At 40.1% G+C, this 16,095-nt stretch overlaps 1 protein-coding gene across 1 annotated transcript in view; it reads left to right on the forward strand.

The window, feature by feature from the left end:
- Nucleotides 1-6,994: 6,994 nt before the first annotated feature.
- SWAP70 (switching B cell complex subunit SWAP70) overlaps nucleotides 6,995-16,095 on the forward strand; it is a gene marked incomplete in the record, with an annotated part of 49,661 nt that continues 40,560 nt past the window's right edge. Inside the window, 1 exon segment of the mRNA XM_029285412.1 lies at nucleotides 6,995-7,141. Within this exon segment, the coding sequence (XP_029141245.1) occupies nucleotides 7,043-7,141 (99 nt within the window).

Below are 16,095 nucleotides of genomic sequence, written 5' to 3' on the forward strand. Positions count from 1 at the left end.
TTTTTGTTTTTTGTTTTTTTGCTATTTTGGGAGTTTTTCCTATTTATCACAGAATCTTTGGACAGTGTAATACTTTTTTCTGTTTTTTTTCTTTTTGGCCTTCAAAACAATGGTTCAGTAGGGAGTATGTGGGGGAACCCAAAATACTGAAATAACTCTTGGGATTATTTCAAATCCTAATTTTAGATTAAGATTCTTCCATGTATGAGTCATGTTCTTCCTACCTTTACAAAAGACCATAGGCAAAAATTCAATTTGCCCCTAGCATAATGTGAACACTTATGGTAAATAATCTCTAAGATAGAGAAGGATTCCTGAGGGAAACAAACATTTCTTGAGCCTTGATCCATATTCTATACTTAAATTCATAGTGAACTCTGCTACAATACTATCAATTTCATCTGAAAACTATTTCCAACAAGCCGCATTTGTACTGTATTATAAACCACTCTTTGAAACTATATGTCTATGTGCTTATGTGCGTATGCGTATGTGTATATGTATATATTAGTGCAGGGACATCAAACTGCCGGCCTGCAGGTTGGATGCATCATAGCGAAACCGCGCCCACCCCATTGTTGGCAATGGCAAAAAAGTCACGATACGTCGTGACACGTCACGTGATGTTGTGAGTTTGACACTCCTGTATTAGTGGATGCTACTTGTTTGCAAAATATTCCTCCACAGAAACTACTATGAGGGCAAGTGCAAATAGGCAATTTAAAAAACAACAACTAATAGCTCATGCAGACTAGCTCCCAAAACCTTTTGCCCAATAGCAGCTGCCTATGGTTGAGGAGGTAGTAAGGTATTAACCATATTAACAGTTGTTGAAAACCTGGTCCTTTATGAACCTGTCCAGTCCTCTTTGAAAGCCATCCAAATTGGCTTTATTACTAGAATTGCCGGCAGCAAATCCCACAATTATGCATTGTGTTAAAAGGATTTCCTTCTGCTGATCCTGCATTTGAATGGATGACCTTGAGTTCTAAAATTATTTATTTTAAATTGCATTTAATTAACAAAAAACAAAACAAAACAAATTTAAAATTGCAAAAGAAAGAAAAAAGTTATCTTTGCCATACATATTTTTATGTTATTCTTTTTTGTCTGAAGTTAACAGGCACCATTAGCTGTAGCTTTTCCTCAAAAGAGGGATTGCTCTTTTAGTTATGCTTTTTATACCTTTTTTGGTTCTGGAAAAAGATAGAATGACCTGTATTCCACTGAACTGGTATCTAATGATATAAGGGCTTATTATACTGGCATTTCTATTTCCAAATCCTAATGATTTCATAATTTTTTTACACCAGCTACATTCTGGGTTGATATTTCATTAAGCTATCCATAGGGGCTCTGAGATCCCATTCATTACCAGCTCAGTTGGCACTAATACGCAGATTAATATATATTTTTTGTGCCAATCTGTGTCACTTTACATTTGTTTATACTGAACTGCATTTGCCAGGTTGGAGAGGTTTTTTCAGAGCTTTTTATAATCCCTTTTGAATTTATCAACCTGAACAGTTTGGCATCAATAGGCACAGTCACTTCAATGGTCTGCCTGAACTCCAGATCATTTATGTAATAAATAGTATTGGTCTCAGCATTGATCGTAGGCAATATCATTTTTGTACATCTTGGCAATGTGAGAATTACTCATTCCTACTGTTGTTTCAACCAGTGGCAGTCCATGAGAGCACTTGTCCTTTTCATGCCAGCTGAATTTGATCAGCAGCCTTTAGCGAAGGACTTTGTCAATGGTTTTTGAAATTCCAAGTATCCAGTAACTATTTGACTACCTTGCCTATAAATTGTGAGCAGGTTTGAAGAGTAGCATCACTTAAAATTGCCTAACTTCTAGCTTCTGTATGTGGGTGTGTAGACGTGCAGAAACACCATTTAAGATATATGTATGCAAGTATGCATAATTTATAACTGTTTTAATAGTTATAAATGGCATAGTTTACAATATGGGGAAAGGGCATTTGATAGCATTGCGTACACTTGAAAAATGACTTGAAAAATGTGCTTCAAATCCCACGTAAGATTCTCTGCAGCTTTCTTTTTCTTTTTTCCCCCAGATATCTGTGCAAGTCTGGACAAAAAGCGTGGCTGCTTTAAAGAGTCCATTTATTAAAGCTAATGTGACTCCTAGAGCAGCCATTCCTTTCTTCATGCACACCTGGAAGTCTGAAAAAGGAAAGGTGTTACAAAAAATAACAGAGATGGTGCTTGCATGAGGATTAAAGCACATCTTCTTAATCAGCTTTGAAACTTGCATGGCTCCAACATTCCATTTGCTCTGGAAACTTCGTTAGATACACTTTGTTGGTCTATGTTAGATTGTTATTACCAAATCTGTAGTTTCCTGGAGACTATTCTTTTTTGAGGATAGGTACATTTGTCCTCTTCAATTATTTGGCAAATTCTGTACCATATTTATGTAGTTTGGATCAGACTGTTAGTACGTATCCAGGATACAATTTATCTGAGGCTAATGCTTTAACTTGGGAAAGCCTTACGTTTTTCATATTGCAGGGATCAAGTCAAGTAGAGTTGATTTCCTGCATATTACTCTACTCCCTGAAGGAGAAAGTGATCGTCAGCAAAGTAAGTCACAAGTTTCTCACAGACTAGAGAGACTATGTGTGGTAGAATATTTTCCTCCTGATCCTGTCATAATTAATCCTTTACATAATTAATCCTTTATTTCATACCTCCTAGAAAGGTCTGCATTTTTAAAGAAAACAACACTATTTTTCCTCTTTGACAACGTATTTATTTTTATCATAATTATCATGTTCATTTTTCCCTCTTATTATTTTAAAAGAAATAATAAATAAGTCATATTTCTCTTCATATATGTTATGAGTTCAAGCTCATTTGAACTCTTATAATGCTCATAGTCTAAGCATTAATAAATAAGCAACAATAGCTATAATCTTCATAAGCAAATGTTCTTCCTGTTTATTATTTTAAAAATCTAACTGTGGTCAATCCTTCACTTCCTTCTTGCAAATTTTTATCTGAACTTCTCAGGTCTGAGTTTCCATTTCCAACCCTACCAGAGTTTTGTTTAAAGCTCATCAGCCTCATGTTTCAATATAATCAGTTGAAACATTTCCAATTTTTTTTTATCACGCAGCCCATCTTATGTCATTTTCTTTTATCCAGAAAATATAGCCTTGAATCATAGAATCATAGGGCTGGAAGGGACTTTAGAGGTCTAGTCCTAGCCCCACCCACCATGACAGGAGACCTTGTATAAACATAGACAAATGGTTGTCCAATGTTTTCTTGAAAATCTCTAGCGATGGTGCACCTACAACTCCAGGAGGCAAGCTATTCCATTGGTTAATTGTTCTCAGTGTCAGGAGGTTTCTCCTTAGTTCTAGGTTGCTTTTCTTTTTAATGAGATTCCACCCATTGCTTCTTGCCCTACCCCCAGGAGCTTTGGAGAATAAGTTGATCCCCACCTCTGTGTAGCAGCTCCTCATATACCAAAGATAGCTATCATGTTACCTTAATTCTTCTCTTCATTAGGCTAGACATACATAGTTCCCTTAACTATTCCTCGTATGATTTATCCTGCAGACCCCTTGTATCAGCATCTTTTTTGTATTGCGGTGACCAGAATTGGATACAGTATTCCAAGTGTGGCCTCACTATATAAAATACAAAGTATAAGGCAGTACTATAACTTCTCGTAATATTGATGCTATTCCTCTGCTGATACAGCCTAGGGACCAAATCTCTTAATTGATACTTTTTCATTTGGTTATTCTTCCTTCCTTTTCCAGTCCCCTTCCATGGCACAATACTCCAATCACTATCTTAAGTGCTTTCTTAAGTTCTAAATCTTCTTCCAGTCAGCTAAATCAGCTATATCTCTCAACTTAGTGTTTTCAGAAAGAGAGAAAAGCATTTCTCTCTTCGTTTTCTCCATGCCATGCATGATTTTACTACATCTGGATCATGTGTACAATGTTCCTTCAGTTAATTTTTCTCCAAGCTAAAATGCCCCAAATCTTCTAGACTTTTTTCATACGGATGGTGCTTGAGACATATAATTACAATTATGCCTTACTCCTGGGAATTGCCATTTTACAGCTGCCAAACACTGAGTTGTCATCTTTGTTGAGCTCTCAACACTATAGTACATCTCTGAGATCTTTTTCCTGGTTGGTTGAAGACAGTTCAGACACCATCAGTCTATATATGACTTTCTTTTGATGGTGTGGTGGGGGTGGAGGAATCCCATTATGCATCACATTAAATTGCTTTGCATTTGCCATTTGGGTGACCATTCACTTTTCAGAAGCCTTCAGATCACTCTATCACCCTGAATAGTCGCACCCAGAAATATGGCCAGTTCCCAATTTACCCTCAAATCAAGATCATTTTCCAAATTATAATCCTCTGATTCCAGCATTGATTCTTGAGACTCCAGTGAGATAATTGTCCATATATTCCTGTTATTGATTTTCTGGTCTTTATTGAGTTAGCAGTCCATACAATGGTTGGTCTTTTTTATTCTAGAACTGCTTAATTTACTCAAGAGCTGTTTTTTTCCCCAAAGGCTTTTGGAAAATCCAAGTATACAATGATAAGAGGTCATCTTTATGGCTGGATCTACTAATGCTCTTAAAAAATATAGTAGTTTAATAAGGGAAGATTTAAATGTTGAGGATCTCTGCTTATTCCTTCAGTTAGGCTTGATCCTATTGCTTAGTTTATCATTTATATCCATGGAATAGATGTTGGACTTTTTCAAGTTTTTCCAAATCTTTTTCTCCTTTAAAAATATATTCCTGCCTCTGGCACAGAACAAAAATTAAAGAAAAAAATACTTTTGGTAGATAGTGAGCAATTTTACATTCTGTAGAAGAGTAGATGCTCTCAGAACCAGAATTGTTTTGTTATTGTTAGTCTGTCAAAATGATCCAGAGTCTCTATCCGAGTATCTCAATTTGCTTTAACTGTCTCAACTCCCTCTCTGAAAAAATATAGGTCATGTCTCCACCTTCTATTGTAAAGACAGGTGTAAAGAATTAATCCAGGTTTTCTCTAATCTTTGTATCTTCCTTTTCTTCTGTAATGGTCCAAAAACTATTCTGGCATTTTTTTCTGATTCAAATATATTTAAAGAAGCATGTCTTAATGTGTTTTGCCATATGTTAGTACAATAATTATCCTCCAGTGTTGTGTGGGGCTGATGTGGTTGTGGGGCTTCTATTCTCTGAGACAGAAGACAGCTATACCAGAGGTTCAACCATACTGGGGAGGTCTCACCAGAGGACCCAGACAAAGAGTGTTTCTCCCATAAACAATATGGTCACAAGTATTTTACAGAAATTCATACTAAATTGGTCATTGCCTGGGTCAACAAGGACCGCACTAAGTGCTGGAGTTCCTGGACATCTCATGATAAATGGGATATAGGACTGAGGATGGTTGGCTTAGCAACCAAGTACAGGATTAATGGAAGAAAAGATGTTTACCTATTGCAATTGTACAAAGATTGAAAACAAAGAAATAATGATCTATCATTACAAATCAAGTCCAATGAGAAGAGGATATCTTGGGGTCCAGAGTCCTAGGAACATATTTTAAGGAACGCTGCTTAGGCTACCTGGAGATGTGGTTTCCTTGTTTTGGAGAAATAAAATAAACTTAGTTTTGTTTTTAATTTCCATATCATCATGGTTTGAGGCATGATACATGTATGCACCTGGGCAATGTGCAGTTTTGGCATCAGTATAATTAGCTTATTATTAAGAACTAGCTGTACGCATTGCTGTGGCTCAGTCTGGTTAACTGGAAAAGAAAGAAAAGAGAAAGCGCACTTTTGTGTTGCTTTTACGTCCAACAGATGGCACTGTTTTTTAAAAAAGCATGTTTTTACCTGTCACAGGTATGACATCTATATAATATAGGTATATAGAAACACGCACGTATTCAAATGCAACGTTGTGTCAAAATTTCAAAGCAATCGGTGAAGAACTTTCGGAGATTTAAGATTTTGAACAAACGAACATTTACATTTTTATTTATATAAATATAGATATAGATATAGAAGATGCACAAAACATTCTATGTATGTACTATTTTTGTGCACAGAACAGTTGGTTTTGGCTGAATCAACACGTAAGTATTTTGAAAGCTTGGGATCACATATAGAACAAAATTATTGCATATGGTAAACAGTTTGGCAGAACTTCTTGAATGCAATGGCTTGTTCTAGATTCAAAACAAAATTTGTTTTCTACTTTACACCTGCTTACTAGTTGTGCAAGTTTTGTAATAGATTTCAGGACCAACTGAAAAACTGTCTTCTTACGTATTACCAAATACATAATACCATAATAAAAACCATTGATACTGAATGCTCTAAGTTTAAATCAAAGCAATTAAAGGACTTTTAAGTCCTATTAGCAACTTTTTAACTGATAGGTTGAAACGCTTCTTTTCTGTGGGTTCTTGCATAGCAAAGCTGTATCATCGTGGTAGACAGATGTTCTCCAGGAAGCAACAGTGACATACACATAGCAAATGAAGTCCTGTATTATGTTCCTTCCAATTTACGCCAGGTAGAGAACAACATGTGATATTTTTCTTTTCCAGTTTCAAATCTTTTCCATTTTTTCGCTTGTTCACCCGGGTTTGAGGAAGATCTGCCTGAATTTCTCTGCATTTTTTGTTTGGAAAGGCTTTGCAGTTTAGTCCCGCCCATCGTCACAGATGAAGTCAGAGCCTGGTCTGGGAGGAAGACGCCCGTCCTCTCCGCTTGGGTCCTCTCCCAGCAAAGAAAGCAGCGCTCCAGGTCTGAGCCGAGACGGAAGCACAGCCGCACGACGTTTTCGTAAACCTCGCGGTGCGTAGGCCGCTCTCTTCCTAGAGTGCCCGTCTGCCGGAGGCTGCTGGAGGCCGCCGGGAGTCGGCAGGTCGCGGCTCCGGCGGCAGACCAGCTCCCTCGGGGGGGGAGGCGCGCTTTGTACCGGGCGCCGGGAGGCAGAGAAAGAGCGCGCAGCGACGGGCCATGGGGAGCCTGAAGGAAGAGCTCCTGAAGCCCATCTGGCACGCTTTCACCGCCCTCGACTTGGACAGGAGCGGTAAAGTCTCCAAGTCGCAGCTTAAGGCAAGTCAAGGAGAGACGGGAGAGCGCCTCGAGCACTCAACCAGGCGAGGGCATGGGGCGGCGGGGGGCAGTTTCTGGGGAGCCCTCGAGGGGGGAAGTCCTTTGGCTGTCCCCGGCGGAGCCTTCCCTAGGCACTTCCCCCTTTTTTGGCGGACCCCTTTCCAGGCTGGGGTCAGAGCGGCAGGGAGGGGCGACAGAGAGTCAAGGGCTGGGGGCAGCACCGGCTCCACTGCTAAGCCCAGCTGGCCCCCCTAAACTTTTCTCCACCTGGAAAGCTTTTCCTTTTGCTTCTCACAGTGACTTTGGAAAAAAGTTCCCGTTTTGTCTTTTGCACTCAGAGCTAAAACAGTGTGTGTGTCTCTTAGGATGGGAGATGGAGTTGGTAGGGGCAGCTCTGATTCCTTCCAGGGTGAGATGGCTGTATTTGCAGAGAGGCTTCATTTTGGGTATACTTCTTACAGGACCTTACTTAAGAACCTTGTTCACATTAAGCCATTGATCAGACTTTATTAAATAGCAATAGCACTTAGACCTATATACCGCTTCACAGTGCTTTACAGCCCTCCAGTGTTTCTCAACCTTGACAATTTTAAGGCATGTGGACTTCAACTCCCAGAATTCCACAGCCAGCATTGCTGGCTGTGGAATTCTGGGAGTTGAAGTCCACATGCCTTAAAATTGTCAAGGTTGAGAAACACTGCAAGCGATTTACAGAGTCAGCCTTTTGCCCCCAACAATCCGGGTCCTCATTTTACTGACCTCGGAAGTATGGAAGGCTGAGTCAACCTTGAGCTGGTGAGGAAGACAAGTGTGTGGGTTCACACAACATGCTGACCATAAAGCATGTTTTGGAGTCCCAGAGGCTGGACTCAGACAACACTTGAAGCTAAAACCAAATAAACCATTAGTGAGTAATTAGTGAGTAGCATATTTGAACCCAGGCAGGATCTGGAGTTGATAACTCTTGATCATAGTAATCTTGGGCTCATTTTGGAGAATCCAGAAATCAAAGTATGTTCTTTCAAGGTGGGCTTTTGAGAGACCTATAGTAATAGTCCCCTCCCCAAGCCCACTGTTTTGTTTCTGTAGGTTGGGAGACTGAAAAAGCTTTTTTCTTCAGATGGCATTTTATTTTTTTCTGGGTCTAAATGAAATAATTCATTGGCACAGGGTCCAGTGATTTCAAATTATTAGCCCATCTTTATCAAGAACTTTAGAGGAAATATAAAAAGAGAAAATACTCCCCCCCCCTTGATATATGAATTAAGGATATTATGTAGTAATTCAGGTGCTCTTTTGTTTTAACTAATTTAAATCAATTATAAAAAATACAAGAAACTAGTGTGGCATTTATGTATATTTTCTATGTAGCATGACTCTTAGGGCCACTTGGCTATCAGCCATGCTGTACCTCAGGTAAACGTGATGATGTTGGCTAACTAATTTTGCTATGTGCTCATTTTGTAATTTAGGATGAGTTCATTGTCCATTTAATTATAGGCATGCTAGTGTTCTGTAAATGCTGAAATAGCTAAATGTGCATGTGGGGTGGGGGATTAATCTCAAACAGCTTACATGTCAAAATGTATGCATTATGCAGGTGCTTCAATGCAGATTGAAAGTTACATCCATGTACTCATTTTCTCAACATATTTGGTCTTGTGGATAGACTATTTAGAGACAGCGTTACACTATTAAGCAGTGATTTATCTTAGATGGTCAAATGAGACATAACTTGTAAAAGGACAACAAATTGTTAATGATTGATCTCATTGCATTTATCTAAGAGGAGAAGAATCTGGGCTAGAGTGCCTAATTTGCATGGAAAAAATAAGGTTCAGTCTTTCATAGTTCCACATAAAACTTGGAAATTCCCTTCTCTTGAAGAGCCAGTCAGCTAGACAAGACTGCTTTAGCAAGATTAATGCCATGATGTGGAGTAAAGTAACTTCTGCTGTTTTCTAAATTTTTGCAGCTTTGTGATGTGTTATTTGTCTACCTCAACCCTATCAAAATATTTTGGCTGTTTCTAAGGATATTCCCTAATGCACGTTGTTGTGAGTGTAGATATGTGAAAGTGAATCAAATAAGATAAAGATGGCCTTGGGTTGACTTCGGCTTCTTGGTGACACAACCACAGTGACATGGAAAATAATATGCAGTTTTCTTGGCAAAAGTACTGAAGTGATTTTGCCACTGCCGTTTTCTTCTTCTGGGATATTTTTCAACTTCCCAGTTCAACTTCTAGGTTTGATATTTATTTATTTTACATTTTATTCCACTTTTACTATTTTTATCAATAACTCTAGGTAGCGAACATATCTAATATTTCTACTTTCTTCTATTTTCCGCACAAGAACCACCCTGTGAGCTGCGTTAAGCTGAGAGAGAGAGTAACTGGTCCAAAGTCAACCAGCTGGTGAGACTAGAACTCACAATTTCCTGATTTCTAGCCTGATGCCTTAACCATTAGACCAAGCTGGCTCTCCCTGATTGTCACAATCCAAGTATTAACCAGACCATTTTAGCTTCTTAACCCAGACATCGTAGATGTGTTTAGACAAATGAAAGTGAATAATTGTTCTTATTCTAGAGTTATCTCTAATTGATATATTCTCGTTAATAAAATGTAGCTTGAATTTTGGGAACAGTTTAAGAAAATATAAAGCTGCCTTATATAAAAAATACCTTTTAGTCCTTGGGTAGAAAGTAAAGAATCTAGAGAGAGAATGAGCTTTTTTTGTTTTTTCCACACACTGATCCCTTTCTTAGTTGCCACTGGTTTATAGTAAAGTAAATTAAACTTAGTAGTTTTAAGAAAATGAATGGTGGAGGAAACCCATGTAGGTAATCCTCATCTTACAATCATAATGGAGCCTGGAATTTTCATCATAAGTCAAGATAGTTATAAGTTGAGGCAACCAGGTGACTGGACCCAGTTTTATTATTTGTTCTGTGGTGGTCATTAAGTGAACCAACATATTCCTATGAACGTTTTTTGCTGGAAACCAAACAGTGTTGTAAATTGTGGACATGTGACCATGGAATGCTACAACCGGACATAAAAAAGAGCTGGTTGTCAAGCGCCTGAAATGCAGTCCTATGACATGTGTGTCCATGTTGGAACTCTGGAACTTCAAAGAATCGCTAAGTGACTGGTTGTAAGTTGAGAACTACCTACATATGGCTTTTAAAAATGTACCCTATTCTTGAGGCACCCACTTTCTGTTTTACATATCCAGTTTTGACTTTGCTCTGATTGCATGAACATCCCCCAAAAAACTATAAAACCAACTTTATCCTAAAAGTGTTTTAGGTAAGGCTTTCCCACCACTTGTTATTAGGTACATTTAATTGTGAGGGATTGAACCCAGAACTGCTACAAAGTTCTAGCACTGAAGTGTGGTCCTTTCATTAGTATTTCAAATAATAGGACACAAAAAATTGTTTGACGTTTTGAAACAAAGACATAATTTTATGATTAGTTTGGGATGTGGACCTCCTCTGTTTAATTTTTTTTTAAGTGATTTAAGCACAGTGATATCTGGCACATACAACTATTGAGCGAAAAATTAAATTTGGCTTAGAAGACTGCCATTTTTGCTGTAGGAGTGTCCGTTCAAGTACTGACAAATTATAATTGCTCATCACTGTAGAACTTTTTGTTCTGTGAAAATGAAGAGCGTATAATGTTAGCTATTTCAGGCCGTGATTGGACTGCCAGGCACAGTTGGAATGAAGCCATTCTTAATATAAGAAATACCCTGTCGTTGTATTTCACATTTAATGCTGCAAAGCATAAAAATGTAGCATGTCCTACCCCCTTCCATTCAGTTGGTTGTTGCTCTTTCTGCTCCATTGGTCTACAACATTCAGACACCCGAATGAAAAAAACTAGCTTTTGTTTCAACTCCGTGTGGAGCTTGCCAAAGGGAGATATTCTGTACTGGAGATGAAATAGGACAAGTAGTCAAGAGCTCCATTCTTGTTATATACTCTTTGGAGCATTCACCACGACACTCTTGCACAGTTTGTAGATCTTTGATCTGCAAATCTGGGTGTATTCCAGCAGGCTCCCTTGGCCCTCATTTCCTCTGGGTAAGCCAACACTAAAAATGTTTGAATAGGCTTTTACACCTGTGGAATGCCTCGGATAGTAGATCATTGTAACATCGCTAGTTTGGCTGGAATCTGTGCTGGCAACTGTGAATTCTGTTAATAATTCATGGCAGTCTTAAGAGGCAGGACTGAATGAAACCTCAGAATTCCTTACTGTATTTATATGTGTTCTGAAAGTTGTCTGTGGAATTTTTATAAACATTGCTTGGAATCTTACACAGTTCTTCAAAAGTGTTTTATCTTTTTACTTAAATTGAGACTATGGGTAGTAATTCTAAATTAAAAGCTAGATAAAGTATGAGTGTCATGGTTCCAACTGTAACAATTGCCCAATTACAAAGTTTAATATCCCACCCACAAAACTATGCAATCAACTATGTTCCCCAATATACTCATTTGGCGGGCTTTTTTATGCAACGCCTAGTCGCGGGAGCAGTAGATGGCCTTGGTTCCCATGGGACAGAAGATTATTTTGACTAACAAAGCACCTGGGCAAGCCTCCTCCCTCTGTTCCATGTGGCAACCTCAAATGAGGGGAAAAAATGGCTGCAACCAGGCTCATTTGCAGAGTTGACAGTCGCCCCCTCCCTCAAAAAGAAAGAACCTCCTACAGAGGAAACAAAAAAGCATGTTAGGCATCCCCTCAAGGCTTTGGAGGATTCTTGTCATAAAACTTCTGTATCAACTGTTCAGCTTTCACATCCTTACTTTTTACCCACGTAGCTTCGGATAGTGGATAACCTTTCCACTGCACAAGGTATTGCAACTTCCCCTTATACAATCTAGACTGAGTCAAGTATCAATTTTATTTCATAATGTGTCTCTCCCTCCACCACAATGGGACCCGGCGGTTTCCGAGGAACAGGTCTTAAAGCAGACTCAGAAACCGGCTTCAATAGGCTACAATGGAACGCAGAGTAGACTTTTCCCAACAGTTGTGAAAGCTTCAATTCCACTGTAATGGGGTTTATGATTTTTGTGATGGGACAAGGACCAAGGAACTTTGGCCCCAATTTTCTGCTGGGTAACTTTAACCTTAAATATTTTGTTGAAAGATAAACCAATTGCCCAACATAAAATGGTCTTTGAGGGGAGCGTCTTTTATCTGCCTGCTCCTTGTAAACCTTAGTAGCTTTGGTCAAAGCTTTCTTCACATTCACCCAAACCCCCTGGAAAGACATCACCCATTGATCCAAATTCTGGGAAGTAGGAGGCTCCTGGGGGTACTCAGGCATAGGCACAAAATCCTGACCTGTTACTATTTTAAAAGGAGTGAGTGTTGCTGTGCACAGTATTGTTGTAGGCTATCTCTGCAAAAGGCAGGAGGTTAGCCCAATTAATCTGCTAGTAATTAACATAGCATCTGAGGTACTGTTCCACCATTGCGTTAGCCTTTTCAGCCACTCCATTTGTACTCAGATGAAAAGCCGATGAAAGTCCCTGAGTAGAGCCAATCAGTTTAATGAACTCCCTCCAGAACTTTGCAGTAAACTGGACCCCCACCCATCAGAAATAATCTGCTTCGGAGCTCCATGGAGCTGATATATGTGTTTCAAAAACATCTTGGTTAGCTTTTGGGCAGAGGGAAGTCCTGAGCAAGCAAATGCGCTTGTTTGGAAAATAGATCAATTACAGTCCATATTACCGTGTTTCCCTTGCTCTCACGCAACTCCACTATAAAATCCATGGCTATTTCCTCCCAAGGCTGGGAAGGGTCAGCCACTTGTTGCAGAAATCCTGGGGGCTTCCCAGGACGTCTTTTCATAGTAACGCAGATAGCATAGCTCTTCACATAACTCTCAATGTTTCTTTTCATCCCTGGCCACCAGAATTGCCTCCGTATTAAATGCAATGTTTTCAGGAACCCAAAATGATCCACCTGTTTAGCATCATGACTCTGCTGAAGGGCTTGGAGTCTGGGAGGTAGAGCCTTTCCAGGCTAGTCCTTTCCTAAGGGTTAAAAGAGATTTGTTGTTGATGCAATTGGTTACGAACACCCCGAATGATGCAGGCTTGGAGTAAGTCGTGGTTTAGCCCCTGCTTGAAGTAGTTAATCAATGATCATTCTGGCTACTGCCCTAGCTGCCCAGCAACTCATCTGAATTCACAAATGTATTTCTTAGTGGGGCGGCCTTTTTGCTTCAGATGATGGATCTCCTTCTTGGCCAGCAAGGTCTGGGATTCGTCTTCAAAACGACCTATTAGTTGCTCCATGAATAGGTTAGCATTCTGCAGTTCAGGAGCCCCTTCATCATGGAGGTTGGTCACCCAGTCTGCTGCTTCCTCCTCCAAATTGGCTGCCATGGCATTCACCATCTGAGTATCATCTAGATAGGCATAAGCGTAGCGATCTAGATGAGCCCACACTTTGTTCAGGAAGAAGGATAGTTTCTCAGGGTCCCCATCAAAGGTGGGCTTGATGGGAGGCAGCTCAAATTGTGGTAGAGTCGCCTCCACTTGCTGCTGGGCTGCCTTTTGGTCCTGAGGACATGGCTGAACCACCCTCCAGACTTCTCTTAGCTGGGCTCCTGGACTGGTGGTCTGAGGCTGCGGCAGCCGATTGGGATACAGGGCTTGACATCACAGCTGAGGTGACTGGGACTCCGTTGAAGGGATGGAAGAGATGGGTAGCCCTTGGCATTCCCCCCCATGGTGCACACATCCTGGGAGTCTGGAACCGTCTCTTATCTCCAATCTGCTAAACTTCTTCAGCTGCTCGAGTGAGAGGCTGTGGACTGTGGACTGGAACTTACAGTCTCCGGAGTTGTCCCCTCCGATTGATCCCTTTCCCTTCTGGTATGCTGTAGACGAAAACCCCTTGGATGGCAGCAACAGGAGTTCCTCTTCAGCGGCAACAGGAGTGCTCCTGAGCTGAGGGGCAGCTTTGACTTGATAGAGGTCCGCTAGGATCATAGTTCCCCCTGTGGTACCAGCTTCCCAGGTTGGATCAACTGGGATTTTGGCCGAACCCCTGCCAGTGATGCCTTCTCGGTGGCTGGAGTAGCTGCTTACGCTCCCAACAGCCGGAGTTCCGTTGTGGCTGGAAATGGCTCCACTTTTTTCATCCATCCTCAAATCTTTGCTGAGTCTTTACCGCTCTCCCAAAGGATGGGTAGGCAGTTGGGGCCCAGCACCCTGGAAAAAAATTAAAGTTTTAGGAGACCTGGTTTAATGTCATGGTTCCAACTGACAGAGACAAATAAAGCAGAACTCTGCTTCTCCCTCAAAGAACATGTTTATTAGTTACAAAGTATCGGCACGGTCAAAAGTAAAACCAAGTCTGAATACACAAGTAACAATTGCCCAATTACAAAGTTTAATGCCCCACCCACAAAACTATGCAATCAACTACGTTCCCCAATATACTCATTTGGCGGGCTTTTTTATGCAACGCCTAGTCGCGGGAGCAGTAGAGGACCTTGGTTCCCATAGGACAGAAAATTATTTTGACTAATGAAGCACCTGGGCAAGCCCCTTCCCTCTGATCCATGTGGCAACCTCAAATGTGGGGGAAAAAATGGCTGCAGCCAGGCTCATTTGCAGAGTTGACAATGAGATTGTTGTCTTGATATTTGAGAGTTGATTTGATATCATGGAGTAGAATGGTCAGGATGAATGCAAATATCTTGTGCATCCTGTTTCCTATGTTTCTTTGTCATGTCCAAAATACAACACTTGCATCTTTTCTTTTGACAATGATGCTGTGGAACCTATCATATCATCTTCCTATGCACACACTGCTTACTACAAGGAAAAAAATATTACTTCAGTTTGGACATTATAGAGAAGAATAAGGAACAGGAAGAACTAAGTATTTATTTTCTGCATTACATTGAATAATTGCTAGCAAAGTGGGTGCTGTGTCAGTTTTCTGTGTGAAACTGCAGTGAAAATTAATTATGTTGACTGTTTCTAGGGCAGAGGTGCAGCAGGCAGATACAGAAGCTTCTGTAGTTTGAGTAATCAAAGGGTTATGAGTATTTTACTTAAGATTGTAGCATATTTGCTTTTACAGTATTGTACTGTACTCTAAAATAGTTGCATCATGAAATGTAATTAGTTTTTGAAACTTTAGATTATTTTGAGTATTGCTCCTCTATTTTTTTGAATATTTTTACAATATTAAAACAAATCTTATGGATAGTATTATAGTGTGTATATCTTGAATCTAAATATATAATCGTTTTTTTCATTTAAAAGATTGTAAATGTTTTGTTATGCATGTGGCAGGTTCAAAACCTGATGGACTGCTTTCTGGCTTGAGGGAAGTGGAGATAATATTAGAAAAGATTTAGACATGTTGACAACTTACAAACCAAATCTGTTATGTCTTGCATTTTCTAAACCCACAAAATATTGCACTACCATATTCCTGTTAAGGACGTGACTTTTGTGAGGGGAGGGGGCAGAGGCTTTGTCCTCTGTTTCTGTCCTGTTGTAAATTAACCTATCCATTCTGCAGCGTTTGTTGCCAGTTTAGCAGAGTCTAAATTATCTTTGTTTGAGAGATGGATGCTTCAAAAGTCTTTCTTCTCTCTCTTGAACTAGAGTAGAGGTCCCCAACCTTTTGGGTACCAGGGACTGGTTCTGTGGAGAGAGGTTTTTCCGTGGACTGGAGGGTGCATGATTTTGTGTGCTGCCTGCATCCCACAGATGGGGCTTTGCTTGTATGTGCGACCCGGTTGCTGGCATGCTGCGGCCTGGTAGTGGTCCACGGACCGGGGGTTGGGGACTCCTGCACTAGAGCATCCTGCCAAATTAACACTATACAGAACTTCTCTCTCTCTCTCTCTCTCTCTCTCTCTCTCTCTCTCTCTCTCTCTCTCTCTCTCTCT

The sequence above is a fragment of the Protobothrops mucrosquamatus genome, unplaced genomic scaffold (genome assembly GCF_001527695.2).
Source record: "Protobothrops mucrosquamatus isolate PMUCROS unplaced genomic scaffold, P.Mucros_1.0 scaffold1635, whole genome shotgun sequence".
In the NCBI taxonomy this organism is placed as follows: Eukaryota; Metazoa; Chordata; class Lepidosauria; order Squamata; family Viperidae; genus Protobothrops; species Protobothrops mucrosquamatus.